The sequence below is a fragment of the Gavia stellata genome, chromosome 4 (assembly GCF_030936135.1).
Source record: "Gavia stellata isolate bGavSte3 chromosome 4, bGavSte3.hap2, whole genome shotgun sequence".
Taxonomy (NCBI): domain Eukaryota; kingdom Metazoa; phylum Chordata; class Aves; order Gaviiformes; family Gaviidae; genus Gavia; species Gavia stellata.
The window spans coordinates 16,515,971-16,540,748 of NC_082597.1; the positions used below are offsets into that span (position 1 = coordinate 16,515,971).

General features: G+C 49.6%; 1 protein-coding gene across 1 annotated transcript in view; it reads right to left on the reverse strand.

The window, feature by feature from the left end:
* Positions 1-24,778, reverse strand: part of LAMB1 (laminin subunit beta 1) — a 44,283-nt gene that overhangs the window by 19,410 nt on the left and 95 nt on the right. The window contains exons 2-23 of the mRNA XM_059816349.1: positions 24,522-24,691; positions 21,979-22,114; positions 19,873-19,946; positions 17,751-17,939; positions 17,579-17,642; positions 15,894-16,096; positions 14,466-14,586; positions 14,104-14,292; positions 13,559-13,738; positions 13,035-13,147; positions 11,957-12,036; positions 9,118-9,253; positions 6,865-7,023; positions 5,933-6,060; positions 5,362-5,485; positions 4,640-4,844; positions 4,337-4,480; positions 4,009-4,240; positions 3,341-3,504; positions 2,629-2,853; positions 1,517-1,734; positions 1,319-1,415 (exon numbers count right to left, since the gene is read on the reverse strand). Coding sequence (XP_059672332.1) covers positions 1,319-1,415; positions 1,517-1,734; positions 2,629-2,853; positions 3,341-3,504; positions 4,009-4,240; positions 4,337-4,480; positions 4,640-4,844; positions 5,362-5,485; positions 5,933-6,060; positions 6,865-7,023; positions 9,118-9,253; positions 11,957-12,036; positions 13,035-13,147; positions 13,559-13,738; positions 14,104-14,292; positions 14,466-14,586; positions 15,894-16,096; positions 17,579-17,642; positions 17,751-17,939; positions 19,873-19,946; positions 21,979-22,114; positions 24,522-24,691 — 3,351 coding nt within the window. The remainder of the gene's footprint in view (positions 1-1,318; positions 1,416-1,516; positions 1,735-2,628; positions 2,854-3,340; positions 3,505-4,008; positions 4,241-4,336; positions 4,481-4,639; positions 4,845-5,361; positions 5,486-5,932; positions 6,061-6,864; positions 7,024-9,117; positions 9,254-11,956; positions 12,037-13,034; positions 13,148-13,558; positions 13,739-14,103; positions 14,293-14,465; positions 14,587-15,893; positions 16,097-17,578; positions 17,643-17,750; positions 17,940-19,872; positions 19,947-21,978; positions 22,115-24,521; positions 24,692-24,778) is intronic.

Below are 24,778 nucleotides of genomic sequence, written 5' to 3' on the forward strand. Positions count from 1 at the left end.
AGAATCGGCAGCGCTGCAGGGCTGGATGTGCTCCACAAGCGAGGGCGCGCGCATGGAGCCCTTCTGGGGCATTGTGCCACGGGCTGCCACAGCTCAGCCCTGGGCACTGTCTCTCCCCTGTCTCTCCCCACCTGCCACAGAGACCTCCTGTTGGATGCAATCCTGCAGCATTAAAAAGCAGGTTTTCACATGCTCAAAAGGCAGCAGAAACTCCATGAGAGCCAGAAATGCTGGTACGCTGCAAAATCCTGCTGATAAGGTATCCAGATGGACTCCATCAATAAACGCTGATGGAGACAGCTGATACCAAGAGACAATCCCTGCCCCGGAGCCGGCAGGGTCAGCGCCCCTCACCACGGCAGAACACACACAGCCTCCTCGAGAAACCCAGTATGTACTCAGGAACCGGGACAATTCCCCAGTCCTTTCATCTGCTGCATTAACCAAGTAGCTGTGACCTGCCTATCTGGTTAGATAATGGGCTCTAAGGTATCTCTATTGTGAGGGATTTATTAAAGACCACAGAAAGCACATTCCTCCCTGCAGGAAAAAATACCTTAATCTACTGCAAACCCTCCTGGCAAAGGCTCCTATTTGAACAGATCAGAGATACAAGTTTGTTCTGGTCTGGACAGTGTTTGAAGTTTCTTTTCCAGCTAATGAACAGACTTGTTTATAATGAAAGGACAGACAGCATCCAGTTTTCTAAACAAGCGACTTCATGGCGCTCTGTTTTGCAGCACGTAGCTATGGCTAACCCGCTGCATGGTCTCTGCTTGCTCCTTTATTTTCATCTAAAATATAAGCAAAGTCTCCTACTAAATCAAAAACCTTATTTCTTCAGGCCCAGTCTCCCTAACAAGACACAAGAGGAGATAGTGGTCTTCCACTACGTACAACCGAAAGGCAAAGGAAGCTGGTTTCCAGACCAATTCTCAAACCTAAACACTTGCGATATGTTTTCTTATCACACCCGCTTACCTGACAGCATTGCAACCTAACAGTTAAAGAGTTAGTTTCTGAACAGAGGGGTTTGTTTCTAAATGAGGGTCCAACAAGAAATAAAATAAACCAGTCAAGCGCTGGGCCAGGCTCCTGCCCCGCCTCCTCTCCCCGGAGGCACCAAAACCCCGGGACAGACCTCGCCATGCCCTCCTCCCTCATTTCCAAGGTTCATGTGGGCACTGGCGGGGTCACCGGAGGGGCTGCTCCCGGCAGGGGTGTCCCAGCACACCGGCGGGTGACGGCACGCCTGGCCACCGGCCAACGGGTCATTTCCAAAAGGAGCAGGTGGAGCAGGCGTCGGGGTTGGACTCACCTCGGCACTCCACGCCTGGGTCTCCCCAGAAGAGCTCCTGGCACTCCCGGCAGGTCCGGCCTCCAAAGCCCGGCATGCACTGGCACTGCCCCGTGAACTGCCAAAAAAAACCCAACAGGAGACGTGACCACCTCAGCCACTCCGCCCCGTGCCGGAGCGAAGGCCAAGCCGTCGGAGCATGCCCCCCGCTCCCCTCACCTCGTTGCAAGCAGGTCCGAGGGAGCGCGCGGGGTCGCAGCCGCACTGCTCGCAGCCAGTGCCGCTGGCGAGCCTCCACGTGTGGGGTGCACAGCGGTCACAGGTCTGTCCCACCACGTTGGGGAGGCACCGGCACTGCCCCGTGGCTGCCTCGCACGAGCAGCTGTCTGAGCCCTCGCAGTCCTCCCGGACGGTGCCCAGGTAGTTGCAGACGCACTCTGTGAGGGAAAGAGCGTGGCGCCTCAATGTCAGCCTGCCCTCTTGTTACCAGACCGCCTGGAGTTCGCATTGAGTTTGTTCTCTGAGTCCCCAGGGGTGCAGGCAGATGCCGGCACGTCCCAGTGCCCATGGCCAGGCCTGGCTGACCCAACGCTGAATGACACCCAGCACCGTGCAAGACCCCTCCTCATGTCCCAGGCTGGCCACGTCTACGGCTTCTGCCCCAGCACAGAGGAGGTGACAGGAGCCCCTCTCTCAAGCAGCCCAGCCTTCCCCCTCTTCTCCTTTCCTCCCTCTGTACACAACCAAAGCCTGAGCCTGCCTGGCTCCTGCCAGTGGGCTACAGTGGCAGATCTGCTTGGAGCGGCCGATGGAGTGCCAAGTGGGCTCCGCTTGCCCACTCAGCGACCCCTCCGCCCTGCCAGGCTGCGTCTGATGCTGAGGGAAAGGGGGGTCTGCCTCCCCACCACCCGGTTCGGCTCCCCGCCATGCTCGTTGCTCCCACGCCATGGCCCTTGCTCCCACTGTCCAGCCACATCTGCAGGGACACTGGCTCGTGTAAACAAAAGACAAACCCTCACCCTGCCACCCCCACCTCTGGAAAAGAGGTAAACAAAGACTGCTAACAAGAGGGCAAGAAACCCCCCTCCCAAAAAAGCCTCCTCCTTTCAGCACATGTAAATACTGTCCCTGCTCTCCCTGTCAAATGTAAAGGACTTCCCTCCCAGCCAGGAGCCCCGCTGAGCTGCCGGCAGCTTCCCGCAATTCCAGCCGGAGGTAACGAGGTTTCCCCTCCACCCCAAATACTCCTAGGTGAATTAAAGAGTTCAGGCAGCCGCTGCCACCCCGTGACACGGGTGGCAGAGAGGTTGTGGCTGTGTCTCCCCACTCACTTCTGCAGTCCTGCTGCAGGGCGCTCCCATAGTAGCCCTGTTTGCAGAGGTGGCAGTTTTCACCCTCCGTGTGATACAGGCACTTCACGCATGTTCCCGTCTTCTTGTCGCAGGCCTCTGGGTCAGTGGTGTCGATGTTGTTGTTGCACTGGCAAGGCTGGCAGGCACCACCAACCTCGTCGGGGCTCCCAAAGAAGCCAGACGCACATTCATCACATCGACTGCCTGTTTGAACAAACAGGCACAGTGGGAGTTACCATCACGGCTCGCTAGCGCACAGCCCCGTAAATGGCAAGACAATGAAGGCCATTAATGGGGGGCGGTGTTAATTGGATCATGCTCAAAGCAACAGAGGCAATGCTTGGTGAGGCTGCGGCAGCTTGGTGCAGCATGGATGGCGCTGCCTGGGGCACCAAGGCATGGTGCTGCAGCTCAGCTGCCAGCACGCTCACCCCCTCGACTCCACTGCTGTCCTGTCCACCTCTGCTGACCACCGGTTATCCCTTGCCACACTGCCGGGGATGAGGTTCACGGTGGTGCCAGCATCGCCTGTACAAGCTGCTCTGTCCTGGCACCTTCCTAATGCTGCCAGCCTCCAGCAGCAACACGCTGACGCTGGTGCTGTGGTCACATCCAACAACCCATATGAACACACCCCTTCTTGCCGGGAGGTTCAACCCAACCAGCCCCTCTCCACGCACCCGCCAAGTACCTATGTATCCCACGCTACAGACACACACGACTTGCAGTGTGACCGGATCCTGGTAACAGCCGCTGGCAAACTGGCGTCCGCTCTCAGGGCCATCAGGGCAAGGGCAGGGGCGGCAGTGGTCGCCTGATCCCAGGACGGGGTCTCCATAGTAGCCAGCCTGGCACCTGCACAGTGGGGTACACAGCATGCAGGAGACTGCAGGCAAACAGACTGCAGCCTTGCCGTAACTACACTCAGGTTTTCAACCACTGGGAAGAAACAAAGGGCAGAAACATCCTTATGGCTCTCCCATGCCATTCACGCTCCAAGCAGCTGTGCCCACAGAGGCAAATTTGTCTGGCTCACGCCAGCACAAGAGCAGGAGACCCAAGGCAGATGCCTCTCAGGAGGCCTGCAATGGAGAAAGCCTCTCTGAAGCCCTGGAGTCCTGCAAGGTGCTCTCGGCCGCCTGGGCAGGCGCTGCTGGGAGGCGCAAGGCTGCAGGCAGGGAAGACAGTCCCCACTCCCATCCTCATCCACAACCACCAGTGCTGCTCTGGCTCCCAGGGTCCAGGGACTTGCCCTGTGGCTTCACACCACGGGAGCACCAGCGCCAGAGGGGAACAGCTGCTGCACCCATCCTACTGTGGGGAAGGAGAAGGGCTGGGAAGGGGGCGTGCGCAACGTACCTCTCGCAGTTGTGCCCCGCTGTGTGGTCCCGGCAGCTCAGGCACTCCCCAGTGTAGGGGCTGCAGTCGTCAGCGTGGCCGTTGCAGTGGCAGGGCTGGCAGCTGGGGAAGCCCCAGAAGCCGGGCAGACAGCGGTCGCACTGCCGCCCGTACACTCCAGGGAAGCAGTGGCACTGGCCCGTCTCTGCATCGCAGAAGGCGTTGTAAGAGCCTCGGACGTGGCACTCGCATGCTGCAAGGAGAGGGAGAGAGGGGCTGCATTTCCACGGCAAGCCCTAAACGCAGGGCCCCGACCGCAGCACAGCCCAGAGCCAAGGGTTTAACGTACGTCGACATCCGCTCGGCCCGAACCCAAAGGTGCCAGGGGCACATCTGTCGCATTGTCTTCCGACGACGTTGGGACGACACTGGCACTGTCCTCCGCTGGGGTCGCACACTGAACTCAGGGAGCCCTGGGGGTCGCACTGGCATGCTGAGGAGAGAAAAGCATCAGGGGGAGTGAGTACCACAGCACAGGCCATGAACTACCTGCCTCATCGCACGCACATGCCTTCCCTGTGCAAACCGCTCTGCCTGCAAGCGCCATCCAGTTTCCCGGCACAGTTTGCCTTACAAGCAGGTGGTTACGTACATAACGCGGTCTCGTGTAATAGAGCAGAAATGCTGAATATGATGTTCTTGCAGACGTCCGTCATGGGGGTTTTCACAACACTCCTGCTGTTTTCCAGACACCGGTATCTTTGGAAAGTTTCCCAAGCGCTGTTCGTGACCACGTCTTCGCCTGAGCCTCCCACTGTGAATATGTCCAGCGATTTGCAGTATGGCATGAGAACAAGCTACGGAACAATTTTACAATGACAAAGTGTCACTATTTATAAATAGCCTCCAACAAAATTGTGAAAATTCACTATTATCTTGCTTCCTATGATCCTTTTTTGGCCAAAAAGCAAACAGCCAGACAGAACTGGAAAGGGAAATGACAGTATTTTTGTTGGTTTTGGTGGAATAGTTCTGGTACCTACAAAGTTCTTACCAAGTCTACCAAATTCTACCCATTCAAAAGAAAAAGGGTGACATTCATGACATATATGGCACTCATTAGCCTCCCCAAAGAAACTAGATGTCTGTGGAACTAGCTGCAGTCCTGTAAAATACAACAAAAACAACCCACATGCTTTGAGACTGAAGAAACCTACAGTGCTTTACATTGTTCAGTTAAAATCTGACTTCAGCCAGCAACAACATTATAAAGCACTACTTTGGATTTACAGACGCATCCCAGAGTAGATGCAAACTTTCAGCCTTTTAAATATACTCTTCCACCAGAGCATCCCCGAAATAATTTCTGCTCACGGAGTCGATAAGCGTGTACGGGCTCTCCGTCTCCGTATCCACCGAGGAGTACTGTGGCAGCTCCAGGCGGATGGTGTAATTCAGCCCCTTCTCAAAGCAGACGGGCCGGGGGAGAACGACATATCTGGATTAGGAACAGGAAACAATTCTTACTTCAAATGTTCAGCACCATAAAGCGTTTCAGGTGGCCCTATAAAGCAATTGAGATAACAGAAAGCAGCCAAGACCAGGCAGAACAAAAGCTACGATGTGGAAGAGGCCGTTTGGAGGCTTGTGCAAGTCAGAACCGGAAAAGCTTATCGGCAAGGTAAAGAGTCATACCGATGTTCACTCACAGGCTGTGCAAACACTTGCCCCCCTCTTTACTCAGTGAACAAAACAAATGAGACAACAAGAATAAACTTAAAAGCTTTGAGTCTACAGACACAATGCTAAATATGTTTTTATAACCCATTGGAAATTAAATTTCATTCATTTTCGTAGAGGCCATGGCAAACTGAAAACGTGATGTTACTCTGTTTCAATTTTTTAAAATGTTTTTTCTCCTTTTGGCCCATCCAGTTATACTGACCTGGAGCCGGGTGACAGTGAGACGACCTGATTATCATCATCAGGAACTGTATTGCCACACCGGCTACCCGTGGGAATCTTGCCTGGGCGCGAGACGCTGATCACAGCTTTTTCCCACTGATCTGGCAACTGGGGGAAAAAAAAGCAATGGCTGTAAGCTCCTGGGAACATCCAGAGCTGAGGCCAGGAAAAGCATGCACACAGACAGGGTGGTGGTCACTGTGCTGCGGGGAGGATGGGGCTGCAGCTTCAGCATCAATGGGGCATCTACCGGCTGCAGGTTTGGGCTGAGACAAGACAAGGCAAGTGCCCCTGGGCATCCTGCAGCACGACAGCCTCTCTCCCTCCCAAAAAAACGTGACTAGGTGTAGGCGGTCAGCAGCCCCATCTGTGGAACGGCATCAGCGGGGGGCTTGGCGACCTCCTCTCCCCCCACCTCTGGGTACTGCACCTGAGTCTTTCACTGCAGCCGACTGCTGCCAAGCTCTAGGTGAGGAGGTGGGGGGATTTTTCTCTTTCCCTTCACCCTGTGAATTATCCACAGTCAAAACCAACTGCTTGCAAACCCTTGGCTGCAGGCATTCAACATCCAAGACAGGCAATTTGTCTCCTAAGGTGCATTTCCACCCATTAGAAGGCCGTCTGGCTGATGCCATAATTATATTCTAATCTGTCCTGACGGGACTTGTCACTTTTTAATTTGCTCTTTAAACAGGTGCTGAAACAATGCAATAATGAACAAAACTGTAAAGCAAATAATACTAGCGATAGTCAACATCTTCTTGGATTTTCACACATCTCAGACATTTAACTGAGCGTTCATCCTTGTCTTTGAGTCCTGATGACTCCTGGAAGTGCCAAGCTCCTGTCAGTCGTGCACTGGGACAGCCAGCACCTGCTGGGAGGCAGCAATGCCCATACTCACAGACCTACCTGCGGCTCGTAGCGGACCAGAATATCGTACTCCATGGAGTAGGGGATGTTGTCGATGTAGAATTCCAGGTATGCCCCCTCAGGGACCCTCACAAATCCTATGCCTGTCCACGACGGTGTGCGGTCTGGCGTGTACTGGCGCTCTATTATGTTTACTCCCTACAAAAACAGTGAACAGAGATTTTAATACTGATACAATAAATTTGCGAGCCCCATGGGAGTGCATGAAGTGGAGAATTCTCCTGACGGATCACTTCTGGACTGCAGCGTCCATCGTTTGCATCCCAGAGACCACAAATTCTCTTTTAAACCCATATGCATACACACTGTTGCCCTTTCGTTAACAATATACAAAAAGCAAGAAAGATAAAATAAAACAACACTGCACAACTCTGCATCCATTTCTCTGTTATGGTGGGGAATTAAATTTAAAAACTTGCTGTGAGTTTTTAAACTCACCAGCTACGACATCTTGTTCACCGTAAGGACTTTCACATCACAGTCGTAGCAGTAGGGTTTACTGCAGTGGCACATAACTGCTCTATTAACTGCCCAAGCTGAGTGATAATTACTTCCTGATGACACTGGGCTGTTCCAAACCAAACCACTGCTCAGGATAACATTTGAAAAGCAGATCATGGCTGTCATGAGTAGGGTGTCACTAAATAACAGAGATCCTAATCATTGATGGATATTTAATAGCCAAATCAAAACATGGTCACTCCTTTCTGTCTGAGATGCCAGGTTTTTATCTGCTACTCTTTATATAAAGAAAAGAGGAAAAAGGCAACAGAAAATGGAAATTTGTGGTGCTCAAACTTCCCGTTTCAAGTATATCTGCATCCACGAATAGTTCTCTCCATAGAACAACATCCGGTGCATTGCTAAGGAAGCTGCTTCAGCAGAAAGGGATAAAATGTACGGAAATGTCTATATATATACGTATCATTTCAGGATGTCCCCTCATGTATTCTCACACTCTTTGAAGAGAGCCTGGCTATAAGTTATTACCCTTTGGCCTTGCACAAAGGGTCGGAGCTCCCTGGAAAGGATGGCATGTGGGATGTGAGTGGGGCTGTGCAGCTATGGGGAGCATAGGGGCTTGGCACCACCTGAAAATCCCTGCAACTCTACACCACTTCATTTTGTCTCGTGCTGGGCCCCTACCTGGGAATTCAGAGTTTTATTCTGCCACCAGATTTGTGAGAAAGCTTTGCAATACTGGTGTGTTTTAAAATAGTTTGTTCTGAAGGCTTCAAAAGGCAAACCAGCAGCACATCCCCTCACTCTGCTTGGCAAGGTGGGTTTTCACGCTGGGGTCCTCCATCCCCAAGCCTCAGCGAGGCCTCGTGTACCACCGCTCCAGTCACGCAGACACAAATGCACCAAAAACCCTGTGCCAGCTCAGATGCCCTCTGCTGCGGTGCAACGTCTGCTCTGCACTGTCTTCCCTCCCTGCAGTTATCTAAGAGCAAAAATCCTCTGCCGTGGCTGAAACTGCAAAGTGCCTGCATTTTGCCTGAAACAAATAAACGAGGACCAAGTGCCCCAATTGCAGGCAGACATGGATCTGCTGCTTTAGAGAAACCATTATCTCATCTCCCTGACGCCTTGCTGGAGGCAAAAATAATTGATGTAATCACCTAGCTGCTGTTAATGAATTACAAGCAAGGCTGTGCGGTGGTGAACAGAAAGAGCCAGGAGACCTTGATGCCAGCAGGAAAAACAAGCTAGAGGCCACCTCACTTACAAAAACAGTTTTTTGCACAATCAACTGTGGTTTTAGTCATTAATAAAAGAAATGCTACTGATGTACAGAAACTCTAAAAGCCACGGCAACGTGCTTAAATGCATGCTTTGTTCCCTCCTGGTTTCAGTGGCACCAAAGAGAAGAGCCAGTGTGGGTGTCCCACTGCTCTAGAAATAAGACGGGAAGAAGTGGGTGCGGTGGCCATGTACACAGTGGGGTAAAGAGAGGGATGCTGACAGGAAACAAACTGTACAGTCATGATCAAAGAAACCGGTTTAAAAAGAAAAATGGCACTTTCCGCCATAAATTACTACATTATTTATCAATAGTAAGATTGAAGAGCTACAGGATGATGGTTTTCTGATACAATTCAGTTTTGCATTTCCCACTTTTTAATTGCAAAACACTCAGGGTATATAAACCAGACGTTTCCAACACCCAAATGGTGAAACAACTTTCCCACAGCTGTCCAGACACACCAGCCCACTAAAACTGCTACTCACAGGACCCAAGCTGGCCTCCTCCGCCTCATAGATGTAATGATCGAGCGAAATGAAGTAATAGCCAGGCTCCACCTGGTTGCACTGACGTCCAAACATGCGGGGCCGGCATTCGCATTGGCCAGATTCACTCGAGCAGCTAAAATGGAAGAGCAATGAATTTGCAACACATCTTGGCTACGCTGAGACAGCGCTAGAGCTATCTCCCGCTTTGACATTTTAAGTGACACAGGAGGAGAAGTGCTTCTGGACACAGCTGCGTCCAGACACGAGATGTTCTCGAGCTCTGCAGCTGGACCATCTGCCTAGCTAAAATGGCAGCATGGTCCCTGGCGCAGTCTTGGCTCAACCCAACTATTTTTCTCCTAAACAACTCCTAGGCTCAGGCTGCGAGTGAGCACAGGACAGGGACCGTTTCCAGCAGGCACTCTGCATGCAGTTTCCTCTGCTTGGATGGCTAGAGGATTTCAGGCTATGGATGCAGGTGGTTCCCCAGGGCCAGACAGCAGTCCTGGGAGAGCTTCACTTGCTACCACAGACGTAGCCAAGAGGCATGTCTGTCCTGCAAGCTGAGGGCAGCCTTCGGCTCCAGGCTTGCAAGCCATGCAAGCAGCGTATCTGTATGGGCCCAGACAAAGCAAGAACATGCATGACGCTGCATGCCCCAGGACGTCAGGCTGCTCTCGTATGCTGCAAAGCATATCCCAAGAGGTCTCCCACCAATAGCTACACACACGGGAAAACCATACCCGGCTGCTTTAAAGTATGTCGGACCCAGCCAAAGACGTGGAACAGACAGAGCCATCACTGCGGAATGCAGGAGGTCTGTCCAGGGTGACATACAGCAGCTCTACTTCCTTCATAATGAGCCATTTTCTCTTCTCAATGCAGCTCTATCCCCAAACTGCCTTTTGGGGGTTTTATTGTCCCCAGAGAGTCTGCCTTATGTATGAAGAAGCCTTCGGCAGGTTGTATTTTTGCATGTGGCTAGTCACACTTTTTCGTGGGAAGGTTTTTTGGTCCACCAGAAGACACCCCTTTCTTTAAATTCAAGTTGAATTTAGAAACATTTTCTAAAGTCAAACCCCTCTGGTTTCCATGGAAAATCTCCAGCCTTTTCAGGCCCACATTCTAAGAGTAATTTTTAACTGAAACAATTTTTGAAATTGCAGAGATTCACTTAAACGCTCACTTTGAGATGCCAGAAATGCCCTAGTTGCCCCAGAAGGGGAGCTGGGAAGTTTCCCCTCCAGGGACAGCAATGACTCCACCACCTGGGTTACAGCGCAGGGATGAATTTCGGGCGAGGTGTGGCTGCCCCAGGCGCTGCATCCCACACCTTGCATCCCACACCCTGAACCAGAGCCAGGAGGTGGCAATTCAGTTGCTGAGGAGAGGCGCCCCAGGGAGGGCGAAGCTCCCCCTTCCCACTGATGTTAGAGAGCAAAGCTGGGAGCCAGAGCTGGGCTTTGCAGCTCTCCTGCAGCCAGAGGAAAGCGCAGCTGCTCCCTGTCCGTGCCAGGATGCCGCACATCCCCTTCCCGCGTGGTTTTGCAATCACTGGGCTCAGTGCATGGGAAACAGGCTGCAAAGAGCCATATCCCAAACCCTGGAAGCGGCTGCACCGGGGGAGTTGTTATGAGCTGTGCAGCGTAATGGATCCGCACCGCCGGGAGCGAGCATGGGGGAGTAAATAATCATGAACGACCACACTGCTGTGTGCTGAGGGGTAATAATTCACTCAGGAGCGGAGGGGAGAGACAGCCTGTGGGACACTCCCACGGCGATCCCTGCCGCAGATGGGGTGTCCACGGGCTGCAACGACCTACAGGAGGCACACCGGCACCAGTTCCAAACTCCCCCAGCGTGGTCCTGTAGGCTCCAGTGGGAAACAGTTCATCCACCCCATTGGGAAACTTCTGCAGCTTTAGACAAAAGCAGGACGTTTCAGAGGGTTTGTGTAGGGAAGGGAAAAAAAAGAGTGAAGGAACGCGCTGCTGTTGAAAAGCCTGGGGTCAGACACACACGTAATGCACGGAAAACTGCTCTAGTTGGAGGAGCCGTCTGGCTACCCAGCACCTCTCTGACTAGGCATTTAAGCCAGGACTTGCCATGCTCTTACTGATGGATGCATCTTCAAAACCTATGTTTTCCTCTGAAAAATCTCCACCTCCCCAATGGGCACTTCCAGGCCCACATCCCACGCAGCACTGCCGGAGCAATGCAGCAGTACTATGCAGCTAGCGTGCTTCCCCCAGTGCTGGTGGACCAACAGCCAGACTGGCCAAAGGGCCAGTTTGGGAGGAAACCAAGAGCTAGCCTGACTTCCCATGTCACCGCCTGATCATAGAATCGTTTAGGTTGGAAAAGACCTTTAAGATCATCAAGTCCAACTGTAAACCTAACCCTGCTAAGTCCACCACTAAACCATGTCCCTAAGAACCTCATCCACACATCTTTTAAACACTTCCAGGGATTCCTGCTTTGATTCTGTAACAGGAAAGCTTTGACACGGACCATACGCCGGGTTACGGCCAAGGCAGAGCTCAACCCACGGCTGGCTCCTACCTTGACTGACCAAAGGCAGAGCTACACTAAAACCAGTTTTATGTGTGCATCTGCACCAGTGGCACAAATGGAGGCTGCTCAGCACAGAAAAGACACAGATGTCTCCATCACCCCTTACTGCAATCCAGATTTGCCACTTTCTGCACACCAGAGCAGAAACATGGTCCCAAACATCCCCCTCCAGAGCACATTGAGCCCTGGATATTGTGGTTGCAAATGAAGCGAAACTCGCTGGGGTGAATGATCACAGGAGAGTAACCAGGCTGAGACTCACTTGTTGTTCAACGCTCCTCCCTGGTCGCAGTCGCATGGCCGACATCCATCCATGTCATTGCTCAGACCCCAGTGCTCAGGCTGCAGGATGAAACATCACCAGTGCTGTAACCCAGTGCCAATTTAACCCCATCTACCCCAAAGGCACATTTTGAAATACTCAGCATAAGCCACCCCAGACCACCACCACCCCCCCCCAAACCATGAATCCTGCTCCCTGGGTTGTGGGGGTAGACCCACAACCACCAACACAACCTCCTTTCCTGCTCTCCTCCACCTTGTTCACCGTCTCAGAGGCTTGAGAAAAAAATACATCTCTCCACCTAGTTTTAAAAGCGAGATTCAAGAAGACCCCAGCTCAGAGACCTCACTCCTACTGCACCATTTACACCAGTTTGGGCTCCCGACCCATGACGGGCTTGGAAAAATCACAGCCCAGTACATCACACTGCAGTGGAGAGCAGCGCATGGGGTGGCAGGGCTTTGCATGGGGCATTGCCCTTGTGGGGCTGCTACTCCACAACTTGCTTGGCAGACAGACAGATTTGTTTAGCTTTTCTATGTAGTCCACTGTCAGATAAGAGAGATTGTCACTGTTTATACAAACACATCCAGTTATCTGACAGTGTGTTTCTATAACACTCCAGCATGCATAACACTATATGGAAATGTATATGTACAAAATAACCCCTGCCTAAAGTAATGGCCTGTATAGAAAGCAATTTTTTTGGTAACACTGCTTCTCTGACTATTTTGTCTTTCACCCCAGTGAGAGCTCCAGCAGAACTGCCCCAGATCCCTCATTTTCAGACCAACTGCAACAGGTATCCTAACGTCTCGCTCCTTATAGTCCTGGGAATTCATTTTCGGATGCTCGTCTGCCTTGACTGCCTCCCGGCTCCCCATAACACAGCGTGCTTCACGGCTCCTGACATCCCAAGGCGGCTGCACCAGCCTGAATGCCTGGTGCCTGCTTGCAGACAGTCAGAGACAGCAGCCAGCACCTTGCTCTGTGCTTTCTGCACACCGGCCTTCCTCACACCAGTGTCTTCTCATTTATTTTACGCTAAGCTACTTACCAGGCAGTGATTGCACTGCTTTCCTGTCACCAGGCGCTTACAATAGCAGTTTCCTGTCTCCGAATCACAAGGATTCCCCCCGGGATGGGTACCCAGAGGATTGCACGCACAAGCTAGATTGGGAAATACAAAATAGGCAGGTCAAAACACAGGACTGGAGTTACGTTTTAGACAGTATCCAACTTAAATATTTACATTAAAGCTTCCCCTAAATTCCCCAGGACAGAGATTAATTGCACATTTTGCCCACCACCCACCCCAGTAAAACTTCCCTGGATTAGAGACTTATAATTAAAACAAATAAGCAGGATTCAGCTATTTCCACTGAATGCACAAGGAGGATCAGCTGGAGTTTTAAGGGCGGGTGGACTCCAAGCTAAGGCAAATCTACAAGAATGTTTTTCCTTTAGCAAAAACATGAAACAAAGGGGGAAAAAACCACCCCACAAACCAACTTCTCCCAGTTCTAGCAGCTCCTCAAAGAGCTTTTGATCACACATAAAGGAACATATGTTTTTACTCACACTGACAACCCGCTGGGTCATCGGCACTCAGGCCATAGAAACCTTCTTTGCAGAGGTCACAACGCTCCCCTTCGACAAATAATTTACAACGGCATTGTCCGGCAATGAGGCCAGTGGAGAAATCGGTGTAGCGGTCGCAGATGCCACCATTTTGGGAGCCAGCTGGGTCACAGTTGCAAGCTAAGAAGGAAACATCACGCGTGTTTTATTAACTGCTACAGAAGAAAAGGCTAAGACTCACACTGAATTATTTAAACTCAGCTGCTGTGTAGAGATACTCTTATCAGTCCTGCAAGTATTAGACGTGACATGGGTTGAACACGTAATAACCAGATAAATTTCCAGGTTCTTGAAGAGAAAACAAAACCCAGCCAGGCTTGCTCACGGCCTCCAAGACAACCACCTTCCCTCAAGGATCTTTGTTCGGGAGCACAGCACAGGCCAAAAGAAGGCCAGTAAATACTAAATTCTCCAGGGAAAACCCTGGGGGTCCACGGTCAGGATGCCACGGCCATTCCCACCCCGAGGAGCAGGGCTGCACTTACGCTCGCAGACGTCAGGGTCCCGCAGATCTCTCTCCGGGTGCTGGAAGTAGAAGGGCTTGCACTGCTCGCAGTTGCGTCCTACGGTGTTGTGCTGGCAGTCGTCACACACTCCCCCGCTGGTATTCCCCGTCGTCATGTACACAGCCATGTCAAAGTGGCACCGGCTGGAGTGGCCATTGCAGTTGCACTCTGTGGCAAAGACAGAAAGCAGAGTCTGGTCCAAGTGGAGATGCAAGTTTGCAGAAAAGACACACCAAAGTCAACCAAAGAACATGCAGGACTTTATATATTGTTACAAGTTCCCAAGTAACAGCACGTAACGCTCACACCAGACTCCAGTTCTGCATTTTACTCAAACTCACTTTTGCATGCGTTACTATTGCGGCCTTCAGCGGGTCTCCAGGGTAAGTCATGGTAGAAATCCAAACACTGCTCACAGTTTAACCCTTTGGTATTATGTCTGCACATGCAGTGCCCATGGACCTGTCATTAAAAAAGGAAAAGAAGAAAAAAGGAGGAATATAGTTGGTTACAAAAGAGGAAGGGAAAAAAAAACCCATGCTCCAATTAATGCAAAATATAGCTAGTGCATAATGGATATACTTTTGGAGACTTTAATGCACATAACTGGACGTAGAGAGAAATAAACGGCCACGTGACTGTCCTTCACCTTCCAAGGTAAGAATGTCTTCATACAAATTTGTCCCTCTTTCCTTACCGGAACTAATGCCTGAATAAATGTTTTCAGACATGAACAAGAAGAGCAGTTCCACCTCAATAATCACAAAAGCCTCTTGGACCTAAAAGTTAGCTGTTTATTAGCTGTTAACTAGCTACTAACATGCATCTAGTTATATCATCACTATATCATCACTAGCCCAGCATCTTCTTTCCAGCCCTACCTTGGTTCTCAAAGCAAAGATAACAGATGGTTTGGATGGGTTTTATCCATCAACCCCAGACTTTGCCTTCAACATGCACAGAACAAGCACTAAGCCAACCAGTAGCGATTGTACGACAGCCGCTGCCTTAGACGACGGGGACTACCAGCACTGGAGGCATGATTTTAAAGGCAAAGCCAGTCTCGCTGCTGCTCGGATGGAGACATTCATGGAAAGCGCAGGGCAACGGAGCGTACCCGCTCGCCAGCATCCTGCGGCCCCTGGGGCAACCCACACAACCTCCCCATATGCCTCCACATTTTCATCCAGTTAATAACTCACTCATTAACAGGGGTGCTATTACTGCTTGACAGGCAAAAATCATGGGGAAAAACAGAACCCAGAAGGGATGTGGCACTCATGCAGCAGCATACAACGCAGGCAGCAGGATTTTTCTTCAGACCCTGCTGTTACTTAGGGCTACAGTCTCCACTTCTCAGCTAACAATGGATACTAATGCAGGTCATGTTTGATTCACGAATGTGTTTCATCCTTTGATGCCCTTATTCACTTCAATTTTAGGGCAACCAAGTCAACCCACACACCCATGTCTGGCCCCATACAGTTACACTCCCTTTCTGCATTCCTGCCTTTTAATTTCATCAGCTCTTTAATATAATTAGAACAGGAATGCTAAAATAATTTTCACCTAATCTGAGCCCTCTGTGCTTGATTAACACCAATAATGACAGATATGTCTGTTGAGGAGGAATAGTTTTAATGCTTTTCTTGTTTGAAAATTAAGGGTGGGGAATGGGAAGGGGCAGTGTCATCTTTAAATTTGTGTTTTAATCACTTAAAAGAGGCAGAGGCAGGAACAGCTTTATGCAGAAAAGTGTGAGTATTTACCATTCCTTCCACTTCTTCGTTAAAGCCATCCACCGGCGCACACTCACTGGCGTGTCCGTAGCAGAAACAGTTCCCACGAACCACCATGTCATAGATGGCGTAGTAGTATTTCTCTCTGATCTCCATCCTCGAGTCCAAGAGGTTATCTCCCAGCGTGTGCAGCTTGATGAATTTGACTCTCAGATTTGTGATCTTTAATAGGTCTGTAGGGGACACCAAAAAAACCCTCCGTTTTGGAATTATTTACCAGATATTGTATTGAATGGGAGGAAGCCAGGAGTGACTTCCCAAGGACATTTCCTATGGGCAGATTAGATCAGATTTAATTTCAGCACTTACGTACTACGCATCACATCACTTCATACTCCCAAATTAAAAAAAATCACATTATTTTACTACAGGTTGATCACTGTATAAGTTAGTTTAAGCTTAATTTAAAATACTAGTCTATTTTATTGTAGGCATACACAGGCACAAACACAAATACTAAAGGCCATGCAACAGTACCACCAGAAGATACTGGTTCCTTGGGGTTTTAAAATGGGCAAGGATGGGCAAGGACCTAACATTAAGGAACTGCTAACAAACGGACCAGGAAGAGTTATGAGCCTTTTGGAAAAAATCTTTGTTGAAACAAGACACAAATATATTCTTCTTTCTTACATGCTCAACTTTCCTAGCAAATATAATTAGTTACATTTTGCTCAAAGAAGCAACACCCCATCACTGACCAAGTACAAAGGAGAATTTCTTGAGGGATAATCCATGGGAAGACAATATTGAAGTAATTAATTCAGTCTACATGTTGACTTTGATATTATGAATCCTGTGTAATTTCTTATAGCCTTGAAACTAGTCTTGAAAAAGCACTTCAAGCCCATTAAAGAAGAGTTTCTCTTTTAAAATTAAAAAAACATTCAACTGATAAAGCAACTAGCAGGCACTCTTCTACTTCAGTTATTTTCTTCTGCTCCAGTTAGCTTTACACTGAAGGACATGAACCGAAACTGAGAATGCATATGATATCAGAGGTCAAGTTTAAGGCCAAGCACTGCAGTTCCCTACTCAGGCCAAATGCCCCATGAGGTTTCTCTTTGAGCCATGCTCAGCAACAGATCTCTCTACTTTTGCATTCCTGGATTGTCATGACCATACATGAATCCTACAATCATTTGTGTTTTATGACCTCATCTGTGTGATCCAGCCACACAGTGCTACCAAGGCCAACCATTCTAAAGTCATGACTCAGATGTTCTAAAAAATAAAACATGATCCCCTTGATTTTAGATAGAAATGCAAAATTATGTAAGTACCTTTGTACTTCTGTTTCTTTGTTTTCTGAATACTGTACAATTACAGGATCATGTTCCAAGGTTTCTCTTGACGACTGCATGTATTTTGGGGACAGGGGGTCTTTAATGAAAATAAATCCCTGATCAATTAAGAAAAGTACCAACTACAATGATACGTGTAGGAGCAATCACTTGAGTTGGCAACACCTATCATTATTTCCCAACACATCACTGTCTGAGTCAGGAAAAGAAGCCATACCACAAACGTATTCATATAACTTCAAAACTGTTATCGGGGCTAATGCATGGCTTTATTTGTGGCTTACTGGTTTTTGTAAGCAAATAGGTACAGAAATGCTTTCAAATGAGCCTGGAAGGCAACTGTATACGTACTTTGAATCCTTGGACTGTACGGATCTTCAATTCGAAAAGCAGGATCTAAAACACGATATATTACCTGGAGGAAAAATTGTACAACAAAAGGTTCAGCTTTAAAAATCAGAGAATCTGAATTTGTATGGAAAAAATCTGTACCATAAGCATATTGGAAAATCCCCCCTCTGACCTCTCCCTCTGTTGAAGGTTCAATGTCGGAGTATCGGGAATCACAAATGATATCATCCACTTTCTTCATGGGTCCAGTTGAAATCCCAGGAAATGAACTCTCACAGTCATATGCAAAATACCTATATACTTGCCACGTTTTTCCAAAATCAGATGATCTTTCTATCAACATTGCGGCAGGACGGAATGTCTAATAGTAGGAAAACCAAGAGAGATTTTATTCAGTTAATTATTTTTTGCATTTACATTGAGCGCTTTTAAGCATGAGCAATCCACATGCCTGGATTTTAATCTCTCTACACTGAATATTTCCAATATTTGGGAAATATTTTACTCCTGATACCCCACTTTCTGCTCAGAGGCAGATCTCTGCAATAACACACATCAAACCACAAACCATCTGATGGCCAAGAGCTTAAACACGCTTACAATAAATAAGCAAACTTGTAAGTTTTTTGGATTCCAAACCCTCTCTCAAAACTGGGGGTTAAAGCAGGGCTTCAGGCAGACAAAAGGGTTTTTTCCACTGCTTGTGGAAAGCAGCACAGCCTTCTTCCTTGCCTAACTCCTCGCCTAATCTTCTGCAAAGGACCTAATGGGCCTGATCTCCTGCCCCTGGGGAGTGGGAAGCCACTTTCAGTGCCTCCCCTCCTGCTCATAAATTCTTGCTGAGCAGTTACCTTTGATACTTAGAAAAGCCCTGGGATTGCCCACCTCTCTGTCTGTCCACACCACCTTTTGCAGCACCTCTGCCACTCAATGCCAGCCACCCTCTGTGCCACATTAAGAAAAAACTTCCTCTTTAAGGAGACTGGGAGGTTCATCTTCAGCCACTCTTGCTGCATTTGACTCTCCCAGTCCCAGTGACCCTACTCCAGCTGGCCTTGCCCTGACTCCGGCAGGCTGCATTCGCTTCACACAAACCATCGTCTTTCTTACCTACACGTATTCAACTCCAGAACAACTAGCTAAAGAGATTTTAAAAAAGGTTTTTAATCCCTCTGACCTAAAATTCTCATGTTTCAATTTATGAGCTGCATTTCAAAAAGCAGGTATTAATTTAACACCTGGCTTGCACCTACTGAGAAACACCAACACTCTCTTCATTACTTTTATGTATTCAGAGGAGGCCCTCCCAGAGCCAAGCGCAAAAGCATTTCAGTCACAGTCAGAAAGAAATCTTCTTTCTGCTTCCTGGCTGAAAATATCACCCAACTTACAAACTGGTACCTCACCCAACAAAAAATGTAGCAACCCGGAGGTAAGGCAGCTTAAGTGTCTACCACACAAACAAAGTCAACAAATCATCATTAAAACTACCCTTCCCACTCAGTCTTCCTGCTGATGGCAGACAAAGCCCAGCAGCACCCGGGCACGACGGCCACAGCACCCGCGTCAGGTCAGGGGTCTCTCAGGGGTCCCTTACAGCCGGGGGCCAGCAGAGAGGACTACCTTCCACCTCAGCCACCACCTTGGGGCAGGGCGAGAAACCCAAACCGACACGGCAGGAAAGAGGAACCAGCTCTCATCATAGAAAGCTGACGGTTAAAAATCAAGAGATTAATTTGTCTACAGGCAAAGAGCAGGGATTTAGCCCTGCAGGAACAGCAGCCCCTGAAACCTCAGCTGAAGGTTGCCACTAGTGCTTGCCTGCGATTTAGGATGTACGGGACATAATCTGCCATTCCAAGACATCTGTTTGTAAAGAAACAAAGACACTTTGTGTACAGATGTTCCTTCTTCCTGAAGACCTTTCCATTTGCCAAATGAAAACTGATACCATGGCCAATTTTTTTTTAAGAAGAAAAATCCTTGCTCCTATATGACTTAGCTAATGATCTTCTAGAACACAGCCACTAGAGAGAGACACCAACACAAACCCCAGCTTCAGTATGAGTCCTTCTGCAGCCTCACTGGAGTTCAAACACAACTAAAGCCACAAGCCACAACTCAGCCTTCCTGTGCAACTTCAGCAGGAGTTAATAATGGTTGACAGCTCTAAAACATCAGGCAAAACAGCTCACTCAAAGCCCAAATCCCAAATATCAAATAGATGTGAAAGACTACGAGATCTCTTACTTCCTTGTGTTTTAGGGTTTGGGGTAAGGCTGTGGCTTCCTTACCTTGAAGGTCATAATGAGATGAGTGAAATGAAACTCGGCCTCCAGGTTCAGCTGGATAGTCACGTTTTCCAGACCTGCAGGGGCAGAAAAAAGAAGCTGTGCAGCAAACAAGGACAGCCGCCAGCCTCTACATCTAAATTTTGCCAAAGCTCTTCGCTCCAGTGACGCAGGGACTCTTTTCGTTGCCACTTGGCTCTGCTGTCAAAAACGGACATGAGGGTTAGCGCATTACTGAGGTACAGGGGAGACACCAAGCACCTGCCGAAGAGTGTATCGCACATGGGATTCCTGTGCATCACCTGCACCAAACACGTTACATCGAAAGCAGGAGCCCGCACTGCCGTTATTTTAGACTGCATAACATGGCTAACATCACTAGATGTAGGGTAAGGACGAGGACTGCTATGGGCTGGATCCTGGCACCAAAGCACCCAGCGGCTGGTATGACTGAGGATGCTGAGCCCAGACCTGCGTGGTGACCCCAGGCTGTCCTCGCACACTGCAGCCCATCTGGCAGCAACAGAGCCGCGAGCTTCTGCAGCCCTAACACCCCAAATCTCACAGATGGCTGGTGGGGGCCATTTTCCGCCTTTCTTCACTCACTTTGGACTCTCCTGTCCATCTGGGTGCAGGAACAGTTCCTTTGCAACCTGGTTTTGAAATACTCCTAAAGCAACGATCACAGCCGTGCTTTGCAACTGTGAGGGCTAGGAAACCAGTGGCAGGCAAAAGGTTTTCCAAACTCTGTTGTATGACTACCTACGGCCAAGAACTCTACACAGAAAGGAAGAAAAACAGTTACAAATATTGTTTTGTCATGTGAAAAGACCTCTCAGAACAGCTGGATACTAATTATACTGTAGTTAGAAATTTAAAAAAAAAATAATCAGGATTTGCAGAGAGGAGAAAGCGTAAGAAATGAAAATAATAAACCAATAAAGCACTTAGATTTTCAACCAGCTGTAACTTTATGTTGCGCGTGCAGCAATGGTCCCTTCTGCTGTATGCCTGAATAGAAGAAAACATGAATTGGACAGAAAGAATCATTTGTTTTTTATTGTTAAAGGACATTTTCATGACCTTATGAGCTAAGAACTTTTCTGTGTGAATGCTGCCAAGCCTGTTGCGAAAAACATGAATTATTTGGAACGCTAGAACAGAGCCGCTGGAGACAAGCAGCTTGCTAGTCTGATCTAAATGGTTAAAAAGGATTTAGTGAAAATCTTTCTTTACCAGGCAGCAGAAATGTTACAAACATTACCATTTTATTTTAATATATAGTAAGACAGCTACTGCCAATGCATTTGCAGAAATCCCATCCTGTCCAGCTGGCTTTAAGGCTTCAGGGTAGGACTGCTGTTTGAGAAACCTCAATGCCTTGTTTTGTGTATGAAGGCATGCCAAAAGCATAACCATAAAAGAAAAAAGGGCAGAGGAAGAGCAAAAAAAAAAAAAAGAAAAAAGCCACCAAACTAACATGCAATATTTTTTTTAACTAGTTGGCTTGTTTCTGGTGTTCATTTTACTGTTTGGCATATGGATGCAGGAATTCAGGGAGCCCAGGAGGGGAAAGGCAGTTTGCAGGGTAGGAGATGTCCCCAGCTTTGCTCTCCTGGGGTAGGAGGGCAGAGAAGCGGGAGATCTGCAGGCGGGAGGGCGGCCCCCAGCTCTGTGCCCAAACCTCCTCCTTCCACACCCTCCCTCCAGCCCAGCGGCGTGGGGAAGCCCTGCGGTGCTTCCTTGGCAGCGCCGCCCCGGGATATTTACTCCTGGAAGGCTTCTCCCCTCCCGCTGCCCAAACATGAGGGAGATCTGGAGACAGTGTGGGAAACTTTTCTCTTTAGGAAAGGATTCTTGCAATGTGGTGGGACGGCTCTTTCCAACAGTCCCAGAGGGCGGAGGGCTGACGGGGCTTCCTTATGGATTAAGGACCACTTCAGGGAACACAAAACCAGCCAGTTTTACTCAGCCCTCCTTGAACAGCATGATCCTTCACACAGCAGTAATCACCAAGCCAGAGATAATAGCAAACCTGCAGGTACCCTTAAACAAAAGGAGGGAAAGCAGCTCCCAGCCCTTGAAATGGCTCCCAGAAAAACCCCGTACCGTTTTCTGACTGCCACCAGAGCTTCAGGCGATTTGGAGCGAACGTGGTGACCACGTTTTCAATGCGATGACTGTCAGGATTGAGAGTATCGTGGAAGGGATCCTCGGAGTCACATACGAAACATTTTTTGTCCTCCTGAAACAACAAAATAATCAGCATTACTGATTTTATCCGTGGGGCAATAGTTGTTTCCTGCAGATAAGAGTATTTTCCATCCATATCACATTCCACTCATTTTGCCTGCAGGAGTCATCAAAGGTATTTTTTTTGTTGAAATGATAAGTGTATTTACCTTTACGAATTAATGCAAATTGCCAAATGGAAAATATGCCAGGAATTCCATAAACTTTATTTTTAGGAGAAGTATGCTTTCTATCGAAATTGCGATTTCAGGAAATCTCTTCCAGCGCGCGTACTCTCCAAAAGTCAGAACCAAAGGCAGCATCTACAGAAAATCACTGAATTGCTTCTGTACAAATGTACATGTGCAAACCTTCGTCTTCAACAACTTGTGTGAAATAGCGTTGGCTTTTGGGAGCTAGCTTGGGGATGTAAGTTCTTGGCATTAGGGATACCTCTGGTGAGGCTCAATACACTATAGGGTCCATCAGTGGTTTAGTAACTGGATCCTTTCAGCACGGGGTTAACTTTATTCTGAATCCAGCTTGTCAAGCTCTTACCTCAACCTTGCATCTTCACCTTTGATTGCAATCCCAAGCTACGCACATAAACCCAGTTCGCACACGCTACAAGGTGTGCCCATAAAAAAACAGTTGGGTGCAAGTTTGGCACATGCTGCTTGGGAAAGCCAGCCACTTCTTCACCAGAAGGACAAAAAACCCATCATGACTATTACTATGAATGCTATTTTTACATTGTCCTGGTGCCTAAACCCACTACATTCCAATTTTGCAAGGTAGGATGTGAACCGAATCAAAAGGGAGGGCTCCTGCCCAAACTAACTCAGAGTTTGGCGGACTGGAGGGAGCAGAGGAGGGAGAGGAGCTCATCACGCTGCAGCGAGGGAGCTCCAGCACACCAGCAGCTCATCACTCTCAAAAGCTACACAGGCATCATTCCTCCAGCAGGTTTATGGAGACAAATGCAGTGTTTTATCAGCCAAGAATGTGAGAGCTGGCAGGTCTGCGCCACACAGGCTTTCCATTTCACTGATTTTGGCTTCAGTGGCTCCTCCCAAGCCCAGCACTTCACCCCCACGAGCCCCCGGAGACTCCTCCAAGGAGAGAGCACAGCAAGAGCGGGGGTCCCGAGGAAGACATCCCCCTGCCCGCTCCAGGCTCCTCTCCCCAGCACCACAGCCCCCACCTCATGCCACGACTTGCTCCTTCTCCCACCAAACTCGAATCCTGGAAGGCTCAATCCTGCAAAGTGCTGAGCGTGGCCAAGCCCCATGTTACTCAGAGGCACCTTCCCGCATCCACAGCCTGACACAATTTCTTCAATACCACCTTATGGTTCAGAAGTAACCGGGGTCATCCCAAACACTGAACTGGGGCTGTGAGATCGGAATAAGGGCACATGTGAACTCCTGAAGCAATGCTTTTTACTACGGAACTTCAGCATTTTTTGAGACAAGAAAACATAACAAAGTGCCTTTGTTGTTTTGTTCTACCAGGGATGCTAATGTCGTTAAAGAAGTCCTGTTGCAGGCAATCCTGACATACGCCAAAAATGTTCCAGCAAAGCTAAAGCCCGCGTTAAATCAACTATTAGCTCTGGCAGATGGAGCAGTACAGTAAAACTAAAGGTGGGGGTGAGATTTGGTAACTTCAGGGCACAAATGGGCCGAGTGCTACAGCCCCTCAGGCAGCGCTCCTCCTGCTTCCCGTGGTTTTCCTTCCAAGTGCCAGAATCCGGCCCTATTGTCTCGGCAGTAAATTCGGCCAGAGATTATCCCCTCACTTTCAGTTCAACAGAGTCCCACTTATAACTGATATTTTATTCTTCTCCACCGTCCCTTCTGATTCCGAGATTTTAAGTCCGGTGAGCTGCTTCTGGCTTAAATAGTACCGAGCTTTGTGTTTCCCACCAGATGTGCGGGACAGCCTTATTTGCATCCTTTCACGTGGGGACCATACAAATGTAATTACATTACGGGAACAGTGGCCAAAAGACTACCCGGGTCCTACAGACCAGCCTCAGTCAGGAAGCTGTCTAGACGGCTCCGGCTAAGTCTGCAAGTAAAGTATTAATTGAACCGACTGCGGCACAGTCCTCCTTACTAACCTCTCTAAGTAAGGGGGGTCGGGAGCCGAAAGCCGCGAGGGCTTCCCTAGACCCGGCTTGCTTTGACGGGGCCTGGGGTCCCGCACAGAGGCACCGTGCCGCCCCCCCGCAGGCCACTGCCGCACCTCCCTCCCGCAGGCAGGGGCTCGTCCCAGCCGCGGTGACCCCCGCCGCTGTGCGCCCCGCGCTGCCTCCTCAGCCCGGGCCGCCGACGCCCAGCCCCGCCGCCGGGGACCGAGCCCTGCGCCCGCGCGGGGTGCCCCGGGGGTGCTGCCCCCCCCGTCGAGGCGCTCACCTGGAGGTGGCTGACGATGCAGTAGGGCTCAGGCTGGCGGAGGCCGCAGGTGGAGGAGGCGGAGAGGCGGGCGGCGCGGCCGATGAGCAGGTCGCCGGTGGCGGGGTAGCAGCTCCCCTCGGCGCAGCCGTAGCTGTACTCGGGCTCCTGCGCCGCCGCGGACCACAGCGCTGCGCGGCCGCGGAGGGAGAGAGGGATGAGAGAGAGAAGCGGCGGCGCGGTCAGGCTGGGCGCCCCAAGCCGCCCCGGCGGGCGTC